The sequence below is a fragment of the Xyrauchen texanus genome, chromosome 1, assembly GCF_025860055.1.
Source record: "Xyrauchen texanus isolate HMW12.3.18 chromosome 1, RBS_HiC_50CHRs, whole genome shotgun sequence".
Lineage (NCBI taxonomy): Eukaryota > Metazoa > Chordata > Actinopteri > Cypriniformes > Catostomidae > Xyrauchen > Xyrauchen texanus.
This window is the reverse complement of record NC_068276.1, coordinates 36,031,253-36,046,592: the sequence shown is the minus strand read 5'-3', so window position 1 is coordinate 36,046,592 and position 15,340 is coordinate 36,031,253. Positions and strand designations below refer to the sequence as shown.

The 15,340-nt window shown below is 37.4% G+C and overlaps 1 protein-coding gene across 1 annotated transcript; it reads right to left on the bottom strand.

Moving 5' to 3' along the window:
* Positions 1-1,569: 1,569 nt before the first annotated feature.
* LOC127650307 (prothrombin-like) lies at positions 1,570-6,858 on the bottom strand. The gene is made up of 14 exons (XM_052135638.1): positions 6,772-6,858; positions 6,454-6,611; positions 6,235-6,259; positions 5,863-5,934; positions 5,539-5,644; positions 5,205-5,335; positions 3,916-4,227; positions 3,572-3,679; positions 3,323-3,449; positions 3,036-3,203; positions 2,617-2,790; positions 2,109-2,287; positions 1,944-2,014; positions 1,570-1,792 (listed from the first exon to the last, which is right to left on the bottom strand). Exons 1-14 carry the CDS (start codon positions 6,845-6,847, stop codon positions 1,637-1,639), a joined length of 1,863 nt encoding a protein of 620 aa, XP_051991598.1. The 5' UTR covers positions 6,848-6,858; the 3' UTR covers positions 1,570-1,636.
* Positions 6,859-15,340: the final 8,482 nt, after the last annotated feature.

The following is a 15,340-nucleotide window of genomic DNA, read 5'->3' as shown; positions in this document are numbered from 1 at the left end:
ATAAGAAAAGTGTTCTGTAGGTTCTGTAGGTTCACACATTGTAGGTAAATGGTGGCCAGAACTCTGAAGGTCCAAATACCACAAGCATCCTAAAAGTAATCCATACGACTCCAGTGGTTTAATCAATGTCTTCTGAAGCATTCCAATCGGTTTTGGTTGAGAAATATTACTCCAAAACACCAAAATATTACTCATTACATTTCTTAGTGCTTGATGCACGTGCAGTGTGGTAGATGGCGCTATAGGAAGAGTAATCAATCTTGAAATCACGAGACTGATGTCAAGATTTATAGGGAAAAAGGAGTCGGTTCTCACCTCATACTGATTGGATCGATTCAGAAGACATTGATTAAGCCACTGGAGTGTTGTGGATTTATTTTATGATACCTTTATGTGATATTTGGACTTTCAGATTTCTGGTCACTGACCAGAAATCTGAAAGTCACCATTCACTTGCATTGTGCTGACCTACAGAGCTGATATATTCTTCTAAAAATTTTGTTTGTGTTCAGCAAAAGAAAGAAAGTCATACATGGGATGTCATGAGGGTGAGTAAATGATGAGAGAATTTTCATGTTTGGGTGAACTATCCTTTTAAACCAGAGACTGCATGGAATTAGCACTCACCACAATTTCATTTTTCGGCTTTTTCATTCAAGGTGATTTTCACCAAACCTGTCAAGAAAATATTCTGGTCCTGATTTGCTACAAAATCAAAATTAAATATAATTATATAAAATTATATTTCACATATTGAAAATGCTGCCTATTTTTTTAGGGCCATTAAAATTGTTATAGTGATTAAACCAATACCATAATATCTAACTGTAACTTGCCCCAGTGCTTTCAAGTTACATCCACCAAACTCAGCACAGACCTTCAGACTGTTCTACGAAGGTGGCTTTTCTAACTGATTTTTTTTTACTGTAATACAGTAAAGCAATGTGTTACAGAGTTGAGAGTTATCATTGAAACAATGGGAATTGTAAAAGCAAACTGTCCGGGCACATTATGGTAGTCAGAATTGGAGTGTAAAATGTGCTTAAGTGTCCTGATAATGTCACTATGCAAAATTAATAAATTATCTTAATAGTCCTAAATGTGGGCCTTTATTTTCTTTATGCAAAATATAATTTTATAAGTTTTTGTATAGATTTGGGGTTGAATATGATCAGGACATTTTCTTGACAGGTTTTGTTGTTTTCTTTGTCTTGTATTCTAGTTATTCTGTCTGAAAAACAATGGTTTCTATCAGCTGTAAAAATAAATAAATAAATAAAATAAAAACCTGTATCTTTGGTCTGTGTTGTCATCATACCTCCAAACCCTTTGAGCTCTATGTGATCTGTCATTTACTCTTCAATGTTATTTATTTACTTCTATATGTCAAAATAACTTGATATTTAATTTCACTGATCTCAAAGACAGAAGTACATCAGTTTCTTTATAAAAGAAGAGGCCTTTCGATTCTCTGACTCAATCATTCAGGACAGAAAAAAACTCCATGCTCTCACACTGGTATCAACATACAAAGTATCTGAAAGTACCCTCAAAGTACATTATGTTTATTCATCCATTTGCATTTACAAGTATTTTGTTCTCATTTGGCAAAGGTCTTTTGTTAAAGATTGGTTGATCACTCTTCATCTTCAGAGCCTGTTTTATCTATAACTTTTCTCATCCAGCGATGTATACGGAAGAGGTGTGTATAGAATCCATATTTGCCATCATGGTCACACCCCTCACCCCATGACACAATGCCAGTCTGATACCAGCGTTTGTCTGTAGGGCTCTGTGGGCATAGGTAGACATCAAAAGGACAGGGTGTATCAATTTGGGTGCAAATACAACAACAAATGTTCACAGGTTATATGCTTAGAATATGTGAGTAAACTATATATGGGAGAGAGAAAAAAACAAAGAGTTTTTTGTGTTTTACATACCTTCATCACAAAAGGCCCTCCGCTGTCTCCCTCACAAGCATCACCTCTTTTTGTTTCCTCTGGCTTGTAACCTATGAAACAGAAAATGGCCAAAGCTTCACCCAAGTTCTAAACACCTGAACTGACTTGGGCCTTAAGATCATAAAGAACGTGATGTGATTTTACCAGCACAGAACATATTGTCGGTGATGGTGACAGAGGTGGAATCCCGGCAGGTCTTCTGATCCACAATAGGCAAGTGAATCTGTTGCAGCACTTCTGGAAGTTTTGTTGGGTTTGAGGTCCATGATTCCCTGAGGTTCCCCCAGCCAGACACACGGCCCTTGTAGCCTGCAAACATCAAACTTTAGATAGAAAAAGAAAGAGCATCTGTCAATCACACGCTAATCATTTTTTTAGAAAACTGTTATGAAATGTACATAGTACAATATATTTGTGAATATCACACAATTTTCTTTATGCATGAAAATATATACTGTAGTTGCCTTGATATTTCAGGAAGGGGGCCAATAATTTGTACCACTGGCCTACATGTCTAAAACATACTGTATATGTTGTAAATTAATAATGTTACACAAATACCTCACATAAACTCTTCAAGAGCTTGGCATCTTCATGGTGTGAATAAACTAGGTTTACATTTATGAGACATTAAATTATTGCATTTCCTTACTTCTTTGCAATATTCTTGGTGGGGATACAGATAGGGTGGATCTCTTTAGTAAAGGCTACAGCCTTCTTCAAGTGCAGAAGAGCAATGTCTCTGTTCAGGTTTTTCTTCCAGTTATATTTAGGGTGGATAATTATCTCATCAATGGCCACAATCTTCTCAGTGCCCCTCTCATACCTGAATCAGAAAACAGGAAAGGTTTTTACAACAGCCTAACCTTCAGTAAACTGAAATGTGTTTGTTAGAGAGTTTCCAAATTAGACATATTCTTCACAGCTTCTCCGCTCCTCTCATTTGCATTTAGATCTGCCTTAGAATAGTACGTGCTCTTTGGCTTAGCATTACTGATATTTAAGGAAACACGTGTGCATGCAGTGTGCACTGAGCATTTTATGGGTCTTTAAGGACTTTTGAAGTCTCACTTGGTACGAGAGTGTTTTCCAAGACGAACGAGAATATCACTGGCTGTAAAGTTCTTCTTCCAAGGTGGATAGAGAATGCAGTGTGCTGCAGTCAAAATCCATTCATCACTGATCAGGCTGGCTCCACACAGCAGCTCTTGAGGACTACGATTATACAGCATCACCTGCCTGCAAATTACATCAAACAAAACATACAACCCACAGCATTATCTGTCGGCAGTCTGAACATTCAAAAACAGTCACTGACAAGAGAGAAATCTACTTGAAATTCTGCTGGTTATATTTACCATGGAGCACTGCCTACTTCAGCGTCCTCTCCTCCAACTATTCTGCCTCCAGTGTATGACATCAGTAGCTCCATCTCATTCTTGTCTTCTTTGCTGATCTTCTCGAACAAGGGTCGCTCTCCACACTCTGGCAAAGGACAAAGTCATCCACTTTGCTATCAGTTGATTATACAAAGGATCAAACCTCTTTCAGTGATAACATTCACAAAGCAATAGAAGGTGTGGGTGTTGGATCAACCAGTCTCTTACGTAGCTCTCCATTGCCAAAGCTGCGGGGGTTAAAGAAAGCTTTCTTTTTGCCAAGAGTTGTTCTCTCTCTACCATCCTCATCCTCTATATACTTGTCTAGAGGGGCATCTGAGAGTGAAGGACAAAGAAAGATTGATCTTGTGCTTATGTCTAATGCACTTGTAAAATTTATGGCAATATTTGAAAATGTTTTTTTTGTTGTTTAATCATAACTGTTTAAAGGTTAACTACTGCAAATTGTATTAAATCAAAGCAAGATTTTAACTGCTCTTGATATCCAAACCAACTGACTAACACTAGTACACAGTGGTCATAACAATTTTGTGCAAGTACTGTTCACTCACCACACAAATCTAAGTCACAGTAATCAATCGTAATGTTTCCACCTGCTTCCTTTACATAGCACCAAGGTCCCTCCATATCTCCATCTGGATTTCTACAGTGGTTCTTTACCAGCTGAACTTGGGCCAGAAACTCTTTCCCCTTAGCCAAGGCTTGCACTTCTGCTGTGCTCCACTGCAGGCAGGTATGACCTCCGAGAGTCAGTGACAGAGTCCCTGTATAGGTCTCCCCGTTTCCAAATAGACAGTTACTCTTAACATAACGCTCTTCATGATTCAACGTAGGAGATCGCGGTGGGGGGACAAGAGTCTCACCTGAGGAGAATATACTGTGATGATCAGGACTGGTGGTCTGTCATAAATACTAGATGCAAAAATTAGATGAAAGGTATATGAAGTATGCTTTAATGTTTAAAGTTAAATTAGTTTCTTTCTTCAGCTGAACAGAAAGAAAGATTTTTAGAAACAAATATCTCAGCTCTCTTTGTCCATTCAATGCAATTGTATGGTGACCAGAACTTTGAAGTTCCAAAAACTTTGAAGTGCCATACGATGTCTTCAGAAGTGAAATGATAGTTGTGGGTGAGAAAAGGATCAAGTCCTTTTTTACTACAAATGTTCAACTTCACTAGCCCTTCTTAGCACTCTCTTCCAGCGATGTTTCATTCGTGAATGCATATGTTTTTTTGAACAAATATTTTAAATGAACGAATTGTTCTCGATCACCTCCATACATTGACTCATGTTTCTCGTTCACCGACATCTCTCCCTTTTGAAGCCAATGAACTCAACTGCTTTTCGTGCCTGTAAAGACTGACTATAGCACGAGCCAATAGTATTCGAATGTGGGTGTGAATGCACTGAATATACTGGAAAACTCATTCGTGCAAATGACTCGTGAATGAAGATCTGTTGAAGCCTTTTTTACCATGCTCAGCAGTTCACAGTATGATAGATATGCGTTGTTGTATTTGTGGGAAAATGCTTATGATGCTTAAACACTGCAGTGCTAAAATCTCTTATATTTATATACGATTTTTTATGAAAACATGGATTTAACCACTGGATGCGTATGGATTACTTTTATGCTGCCTTGATGTGCTTTTTGGAGCTTCAGAATTTCTGGCCACTATTCCCTTGCATTGAATGGACCAACGGAGCTGAGATATTTTTCTATAAATCTTTGTCTGTGTTCAGCAGAAGACAGAAGGTCATACACTTCTGGGATGGCTTGAGGGTGCGTAAATGATGAGAGTATTTTCATGAACTATTCCTTTATTGTTTTTCTTTACCGCATTTCAGCACTCTGCAGAACTCCCTCCTGACTGTAGGGTCTCTCGTAAAACACCAAGGGCCACCGCTGCTCTTATCTGGGTTTCTGCAATGGTTCTCTGGTAGCTGCAGCTTTGTGACATTAAATTCACTAAAGGTAGGAAAGGAGTTGGTCATAAGACAGAAGATCTGTGGCATACAACAGTAAACTAATGAAAGTAAAGCCACCATTAATTTAAAAATTGTGTTCAACAATCAATTAACATCTTAAATGGTCTTGTCATTAGCCAATAGTGAGAGATAGCACTGTTGTATACTGTTAATTTGTGGTCTCTTGTGTGCATGGGGACATACTGGATCATGTGGGGGAAGTTACTTCTCCAGTACTGACATGTCATTCCAGATTTGGTAACAGACACATTTCCTCTGTAATTTTCACCAATACGGAAGTAGCAGTCAACTGTCAATCACATATCCAATAAATAATGGGGTTATTTTACAGAACAAAAAATTGTGCATAACCAGTCACTCCATATTACCATGAATGTCTTTGTGTTACGAGAAGTACCCATTTACTTTTAACTGACATATTATGTATTTTAGAAAATTTATAGGACCTTGCTTGAGGTGCAGTCAAACATAAAAATAACACTGTTATTGAATTGATATCACTCTTACCATCTGTTTTTACACATCTTCTCAAATGTAGGATTGTATCTGCTGTTCTGGGTAATGTTGTGCCTCTACAATCTGTTGAAACGTGGAAAAATTTAATGAATTTTATAATGAACTTAAAGGGATAGTTTACCCAATTATAAAGTGTCATTCTGTATCAAATGGTAATATTTGGAACAAGATGTTGAGTAACTGAGGACAGAATTTTAATACATTTTTGAACATGACCATACACATACTAATCCACTCACAAAAGACTTCAATTAAAAATGTATCAAGTAAAGAAAGTGAAAATGCACTTTGACCCTAGTTTAACAGGAATTGTTTACACAAAATATTGTCACCATTTACTTGTAAAGTGAAGTAAATTCTTACCTAAATATCTCTTCCAAAATATTTCCTGTGTGGAAATGGAAGAAAGAAATCATTTTTAATAGATAAACCTTTTTTCTGCATAGATATAAAACATTTCAAATGTATGCAATATTCCAAAGACATACTATCCAAAACCATAATCCACTCATAAAGATTTGAAACATTTCTACATACATTCTGCTGGGCAACTGTGTCCACAACTCAGATTGTACTGCTCACCATTTTATCATCTCTCTCAAACACCTCTCGAGCTTCTTCATGGTCACAAATCTCTTCCACACACTCTCTCTCCAGATTCCCTGGTTTTAACTCCTCAAAAGGTGTGTTAGCCCTCTTTGCACGAATGATCTGAGAGGCTTCCTTATTTCCAATGAACACTAAAGCATAAAAAGCCAGTGCTTATCATATTCAACATGGATTCATAAACTATACGTATTGATAATAAATGAATGTGTCAATAGCCAAAAAGATGAGAAATCTAAAGTTTCAAAATCTCAATGAATTTCTATATTAGATCAATTTAATAAAATATCTTACCGTCATAACACAATGTCAGCTGGATCACTTGTCCAAGAAGTAGAGAGAGGAGGAGAGGTGTTAGTTTTACTCCCATTTTTGAGGACGACTGAGTCTATGATTGTAAAAAAAAATGGAGCATCTCATTGATTAAATCCTCCACTCAGGCAGAAAGCCCACAGCTGCAGTCGCCAGGTTAATATTGAACAACCAGAGTTCAAAGAGAACAATGTGTCTGAACACTTTTTGATTTCACTCAACAATGACTCTGTATTCTGAATCAGATCTCTTCTATATCACCGTGGAACATTTCTTACTGTCTGAAGATTATGAATCACAGATATATCTAATGAAAACAAGGTGATAACACTACAGCTTCATATCTCGAAAGCCAAACATTTGCTGAAATCTATAAACAGTTGCAAAAAATACATTTATTTTAATATATTCAAGCATTGCTTGTTTACCAATAAACAATAGTCCTGTCTATGAAGCAAAGGGTACTCATCATAAAATAAAGGTCTTATCTATAGTATGTAGCTGAGTTAGGGCTCTGGATATCTTTTGTTTAACCTTGCTCTAACTGCCATCTGTTATGAATTTATGTACTTCAAAAGAACACACATAGTAATTCACGCAAACAGTTTTTGAATGACGTGATCATTTCAATCTCACCAAAAAATATGGAATTTTATAGATCATGGAAGTTCTTTATTAATTTAAATGAGCTCAATTCCCGACATTTGCAGATGCACTTGTACAATGTCTGTATAAACAATGATGAAACAAGGTTAGTTGTTCACAGTCAATATTTACTGATATTTGTGGCAAACCATTCAAAAAATAATAGAACAGCAAGCCTTTCATTCAGAGCTGATAAATGTAATTTACAAAAGTGTTAAATCACTCTTTGAGTCTTGTGTTGTTTCTTTTTCCTCTGGTGTGAGAAATAATGGGGACAGACAAGCTTTTGTTTTATTTGAAATTGAAACAATAGTGTTACATATCTGTCTCTATTTCTACAGTCTCACTGAGCTCAGTTTGTTCAACCCCATTCGCCACTCCTTTTTTTCCAAAACAATTGTGCCATGGTGGAATGCTCCAGAGTCCAAAAGCACATCTTTTGGGTGCGACACGACTGTGAAGTTCTCAGAAGTTTGAACATATGTCCCTCCTCCAATCTGCTGCAGTCACTCTACCCTGGCTCACCCCCTGCTTTACAGCCTGATCTTTTGGGTCGACTTCATATTGGGTGTTTCTCATTTTCATTAGCAAAGTAGAATGTAACGCTACTAACAGTGTTAACTATGTTAATTTCTTATTTATTAAAACGTTCAAAACATAAGCAGGAGAAAAACACTCAACCAACTCAAGGCTTTATTTCCATGGTGTATGGGCCACTCGACAGTCTTGATTATATATCAAAAACTCTGAGAAAATTATTGTTCTCCAGCCAAAGATGCATCAACCTGAAGTCAGGTGGTTGTTACTATGTGAATGTTCCTCTAAGAAACATTTTTTCATTTAACAGCTGCCTGTCCAAAAAATGGAGGAAAAAAAAATACTGAATAAAAGCAAAACAGAAAGTCTGTCCACCTGAGACAGTGGGGTAAACAAAATGCAATCCATCAATTCATTATAAATGGTCTTGTTACTGATGATTATCAAGGTTTTTGTCACTTTTGTTATAACGTTTATGCTAACCTTTATAAGTCTAGCTATAGTGCTAATGCCGCTGCTACGTTCTTGAAATCTATACAAAATGTAAGCTAAATTAGTGTCTTAGAACAAGAGTGCTGTGACCAAATTATAAACTTAGAAGTAGCCGATGCTATAAAGTACCTTAAATGTAATAAATCACCTGGTAATGATAGCATTGCTGCAGAATTTTACAAACAATTTCAGACATTCTTGCCCCCTTTTTGTTAAAGGTTTTTGTTATAGTATTAAAAATAATGAACATTCTCCTAGTATGTATCAAAGAATAGTATCTGTCATCCCTAAACAGAATAAAGATTTGCTCTTTATTGACAATTGGTGCCCAATAAGTTTGTTAAACAATGATTATAAAATTTTGGCCCCCACATTTTATAAGAGAATTAAAAATGTCCTTGATTTGATAATAGACGAGACACAATCTGGATTTATTATTAATTGACATATATCTTGCATTTAGATATGTCTAAAGAAATCATACGTTTTGTTTTAGACACATTAGATTATTCTAATTTGATCAGTGATGATAGGTTTCCAGAAGTCTATACAACGTTTATTCCATGAACTCTATGCTCTTTCCATTTCAAATAGGTGATTTTTAAATAATTTTTAAGAATTAAAAAATTGCACTGTGCCATCTCAAGCTAAATTTTAAATGTTTCATATATGTTGTGATATAACTATGCTTTCAAACAAGTTACAGTGTTGACAGTTTTACAGTTAGCCATTACTAGATGCTCAAGTTCATGATACAATATATTTATTAGAAAGTTAATTTAATGTTTCTATTTCTACTAATAACTACTTTTTTAGTATCAGTTGTTTTCTGTTCAGAATAATGGTGACTAACAGGGATGACAATTTTAGAACGTCCCCTACTGGCAAACCAACCAGATATCAGATAAAGGGATTAAAAGAGAGATTTGTACTTTTTATTGCTGTAAACAAGAAAAATGAGTACAAACAGAAATGTTCTTTCAAATGTAAATAAATAAAATAAGAAAGAAATAGAAAACAACATACAGGTGCCAGAGCACAATCAAATAAAAACAATGCACAGAAGAAAAGGGTGCCATTTATGTAACAGTGTCATAGAGTACTTACAATATTACAGCCTTTTTCTTTTTTTTTTTTTTACATTTGTACTAAAAATTACAAAAAACAAACAAACAAAAAAAGTTTGGAGTTTGGAGCCAGACCATTTCATTTTAAGAATGTGAAACTTCCCCATTAATATTAGGCTAACAATTGTATAAGATAAGCGTTATCTTTATCAAATTGAAAACGAGCATATTTACTCATACCCAAAGGCATCCTCGTGATGAAAGATGATGAAACAAATACTCTTACAAATAAAATAAAGTTTCTGGATTTTTGCTATATTTTTCTCCTAAAATAACACGTCAAAACGGATAATGAGGTACACAAAAGGCACCAATTTTGTGAAATGACCACAAGATGGGGCTAGAGAGATATCTCCTTTTAAAACCCCTTTAGTGTTCCGGATGAGAGAGCTTTAATTTTATGTTTTCATGCCATCGGTTGTGACAGCGTTTGCATGGCATTTTGTGTGTTGCTAGAATCAGTACAAATGCTAAATCCTAGAAACTCCCACACCTACTTGTCAAACTGACAATCAGCACTTAATCCCTAAATTCCACATGTTCCAATTGTCATTCCTTTATACTTATGCACAATATACCAGTATATCTTTGAAAGTCTCTTTGCCAGGAATTTTTACCCAGAGAACTTTACAGTTCCCCGTCTGTCGCTCACTTCGACGTTGTGTCACTATGGGTCTTTCTGTCACTCACTTCGACGTTGTGTCACTATGGGTCTTTCTCACTGAACTTGAGAAAAGGCCAATGAGAAATTGGCAAACTGAGCAGCTCTTTTGTCTGCTTTGGTGGACAGCGGAAAGGGAACGCTGTCTCCAAACAGAGGCTTTCCCACTGGGTTGTTGATGCCATAGCATTGGCCTATCACACCCAGGCCGTGCCCGCCCCTTTATGGGTTCGAGCACAATCGACAAGAAGTGTGGCATCCTCATGGGCACTGGCCCATGGCACCTCCCTAGCAGACATATGCAGAGCAGCGGGCTGGGCAACACCCAATACCTTTAAGAGATTTTACAATCTCAGGGCTGAGTCGGTCTCGTCCCGTGTTTTCTCAGGTCCGAACCGGTAGAACTCGGTAATGTGTAAAAACTGACAGGGTGTACCGCTTGCACCTAGCACCTTTCCCCTCCACTGAGGTGATCATGTGCGATCTTATCCCAAGAGATCCCACTAACTCGGCTCCATGGATGACTCCTCCCTAGCCCTCTGGTCCGCGAATTCAGCGGAGGAATTCCCTGACCAGACCCACTACGAGTACTCAAACTACTCTGTACTGTAATAGGTGCTCCACAGGTCGGGCCCCCATGTGGACTTGTCCCCCTGTGTGTATTTTCCGCAGTACGGTCCCCTTGCGAGCGGACCACCGTCTCCCTTGGGTCGCCGTGTTTGTAGCAACTCCTCCCTCCCAATAAGGTAGGATCTACCACCGTGCCATTTTCCACATGAAATTTCTTTTTTTTTTTTTTTTTATTAGATTTTTATTAGAATTTTACATTTTACAAAAGAGTGAAAGAAAACAAAATACATTTTGAAGATGTATACAACTCAATGAATGATAATATCAGCAGAAACAACAATATGAATAATTATTAATATCATCCACCATTAATAACGATAATATTAAAATGAAATAGAAAATAAAATAATTAAAAGAAATAATAATAAAAATAAAATAAAATAAAATAAATTAAAAAAATTACAATAATAATAAAAAGGGATAAATTAAAAAAATAAGAGCAACCAGGGCATATGCAGTTTCAGTAAGGGAGCACAAGCAAAAATTCAGTAGAGGGCAGATCAGAGTCAGTATTAAACTGTGTAAGATGATCCAGAAATGGTTGCCATATATTGTAAAATGTATCAAGGTTACTCATAATTCCATAACGCACTCTCTCCATTCCACATGCAATTTCAAATCCCATGTGATGCATTTCACCACTCTTTACCTCCCCCAGCCTGGGCAGGTGTGGCATTGGGGCGTTGGGGAAGGGTACGTGCAGTCTGACACGGCCTGTCGCTTTGGCACGCAACTGCCTGCCCGCACCTGCGTCAGCAGCGCACGTACACGGTTCAGCGCATGGTGTGTTTAAAATTGGACCCTAGTGTCGCTTCTTCATCACAACGTCGAAGTGAGTGACAGACAAGGAACGTCTAGGTTACTATTGTAACCTCCGTTCCCTGATGGAGGGAACAAGACGTTGTGTCCTCCCGGTCACGTTGCTGAACCAAGACACTGTTACGGCCAAACCACATTTTCGGCTCCTCAGGCAAAATCCTGAATGGACAGATGCATTTCCCTCCCTTTATACCCGTATGTCCAGGGGTGTGACATGCAAATTCTGTCTGCCAATTTTTCATTGGCCTTTTCTCAAGTTCAGAGATGCGTGAGGGTCTCAAGAGAGACCCCTAGTGTCGCTTCTTCGACACAACGTCTCGTTCCCTCCATCAGGGAACGGAGGTTACAATAGTAACCTAGGCATTTCTTGTAAAGGAATATTTCAGATTCAATAAGAATTAAACTCAATCACAACAGGATTTGTAGAATAATGTTCATTACTAGAAAAAAAAGAAAAAAAAAAAGGTAAAAGAAAAAGGTAAAAATCTGGGTTACAGTGAGGCACTTACAATGGAAGTGAATGTGGCCAAAGTTTAAGAAATGTTATGAGAAATCTTATAATTTTATACAGGCACTTAATTCATCTGTTAAAGCAGTGGGAACAAAGTTGTAAAACTGGATATAATTTTACACAGAAAAGGGTAGTAATTAATTTTATCACACAAAAATCATGTTAAGACAAATTGTTTATGTCTTGTGGCTATACTTTTGAAACAGTGAGTATTTTAAATTTAACATTCACGGATAGGCCCCCATTCACTTCCATTGTAAGTGCCTCAATATAACATAGATGTGTGCTTTTTTTTAAAGAAAAGGAGGGACGAGTCAAATACATTTTTTGTGGTAATCAACATTATGCCACAAATGCTGCTGATTGAGCTTAACTTGTATTGAACCCGGAATATTTCTTTAAGTGTGTGTATTCCCTGTTATATAAGACAGTGCTGTACTATATGAGCTACAGGAATCTCATAGGAACCTCATCACTTTCCAAAGAGGAGGAGAGAAATTGCAATGAAAAGAGACGAGGAGCTCAGCTAAGGCTTAGGATTGTATTTTGTTTTCTATGCCCAGGGGATGTTACATAACAGTAAGACTGATTATGAAATGATTTGACAAGAAAAAAATGCCTGTGTTAGATCTCTTGATAAAAGTGCAGTCCTAGCCAGCTCCCCAGCTTGAATGTTATTTTTTGCGATGTGAAAATTCTTTCCCCCAGCTTAATAGGCAGAGACAATATGAGCCATTTGTAGGTTAATTTCCCTGAAAACTGTAAACATTCTGTGTCTCTGTGGTGCTTTCAACCAGCCCAATGCAACATTATCTCAACCAGTGGTGTGTCTATGCTTGTCCAAATAATGGCAGACTGTGGAGAGTTTGGAAAATCTGTTTCAAAATGTCATTATTTCTGCAATTCTGTTCAGTAGTGGCACAAAAATTACATACTTCAGTTTTGAAAAAACATTTAGTTTTTTTTTAAATAGTACAGACTTGGCTGACTATCACCCCTGGAGTCGTGATTTGGAATCCAGGGTGTGCTGAGTGACTCCAGCCAGGTCTCCTAAGCAACCGAATTGGCCCAGTTGCTAGGGAGGGTAGAGTCACGTGGGGTAACCTCCTCGTGGTCATCATAATGTCTCTGCGGTCACGCGCTCAACAAGCCACGTGATAAGATGCGCGGATTGACAGTCTCAGATGTGGGGGCAACTGAGATTCGTCCTCTGCCACTACTGAGTCATGAGGACTTAGAGCGCATTTGGAATTTGGGCATTCCAATATGGGGAGGAAAGGGGGAATGATTAATTAAGTAATTAATTAAAATACACAAATTGTGTGGTCATCAAAGTAGAACAGCTCATTGTCTTAGAGGATGTATCCACAGGGATCTCAAGCATTTAATGCTTTTTCTCTCATCACTTTCTAAGTGTTTGTCTCTGCACTGAAACTCAGCTTGTTCATCATCTTGTTTTCCTAAAGATCAATCTGCTAATCTCTTTTTTCTTTTCTCTTACTTTTTCTCTGATACTTTTCCCTTATCCTCTTATCTCACCTTGTTCCAGTCATTGATCTCTCTTTTCGAGCAGTATTGATCAACCACACTTGTATTTATCAAATTGGTTATGTTAAAGATAAGGACTTCCACATCTTGGACTTGGATTGCTAGTAATGAGCCAATTGGTGAGGGTAAGAAGACAGTACATAATAATGATTTCAAACCATGATGTTGTTTGAAGCAGAGCTTCCAAACCAGCACTTGTTTTGAATGCAGAAAAGATTCCAATCACTCAGCCTTCTCATATCACCGTGGCAACATGGATTTGTCTGACCCCAGAGCGGCTGAGAGGGGAGAAACAGGGCAGATTGCACACACCACCACACACGACACAGTTGCTACATGATGTTTTGTGAAACGTAGCAACCTTCAGTCAGTTCACAGGTTTTATGACGACTTGAATAGAGAACACATCCTCTTTCTGTCCATTAGGAGGAAACCTGTGTGTGATTGTGTTAATCTGATATCATTATTCATTGGCTGGCACTGTAATCATGTTGATCAAGATTGTGTCCATGCATGCTTGTGGGAGAGTTGGTTCAGCTGCCTCATCCTCCTGTATGTGAATTCATTAGATGGGAGCTCGAGCAGATAAAATCCATCAATTGTCACAAGCACGGCATCTTCATCACTGTACAGCTGTTGACAGTGAATTAGTTAGTAATGACTAATGAAGCTTCACTTGACATTTTGTTGAGTATTTTCTGGAAGTTTGTTCACATTTTGTTATTACAAGTGTTTAATTGATGATAGACTGAGTGAGATTCTGTGTATTCATGCTTTTGACTTTAGAGTGTTTGTATGCGAGAGAGAGAGAGAGAGAGAGAGAGAGAGAGGGATAAGAGAGAATGATAATCTTGTTTTATTGTGCTCAACGATCCAATGCCAGTGTCACTCAGTTCAACACCAGACAGAACAATTTTTGGGCAGTTTTTCCCTGCATTTATATTTCACATGTTGGTTCTGTAAAAAGAGTGATAGAGGGGATCAGAACGTTTTGTGCTACACACAAAAAAGTGGTAACCTGCAACTGATATCTTAAAGTGCTATTTCTACCTGATCTAACCTTTAAAAGTGGGTTTGTTGGTATTTATGTATTCAGGTTGATTCTGTGATATTAAATAAAAAAATAAATTGTATCCCCCCCCTTTTCTCCCAATTTGGAATGCGCAATTCCTACTACTTAGTAGGTCTTCATGGTGGCGCAGTTGCTCACTGGCACGACCAGCTCGTTTCAAGCTGTAACATAAAAGAGGGATCAGACAACAAGTCAAAACAATTCAAAATGGTTTTATTGTAATTAAACAAATACCACCACAACCAATAAATAGTAAACACGAGTCTAGGGATAATGAAGGAAAACACAAAGAGTTAGCAAATAATATAACTATAAGTCTTTATGCTACACGATATAAGAAATGTAAGAAAAGGAAAAAAATAAATGAGGTCTTACTGGGACCAGCCACTCCTAAGATATAAAACTATCCCAGCGAGCCCCGTTTCCCAAATAACCCACAACAGTTTTATACTTCTACTAATTGATAATTAGCATGGGGAGAACCGGTTCTCGTGATTCGGTTGCTCTGC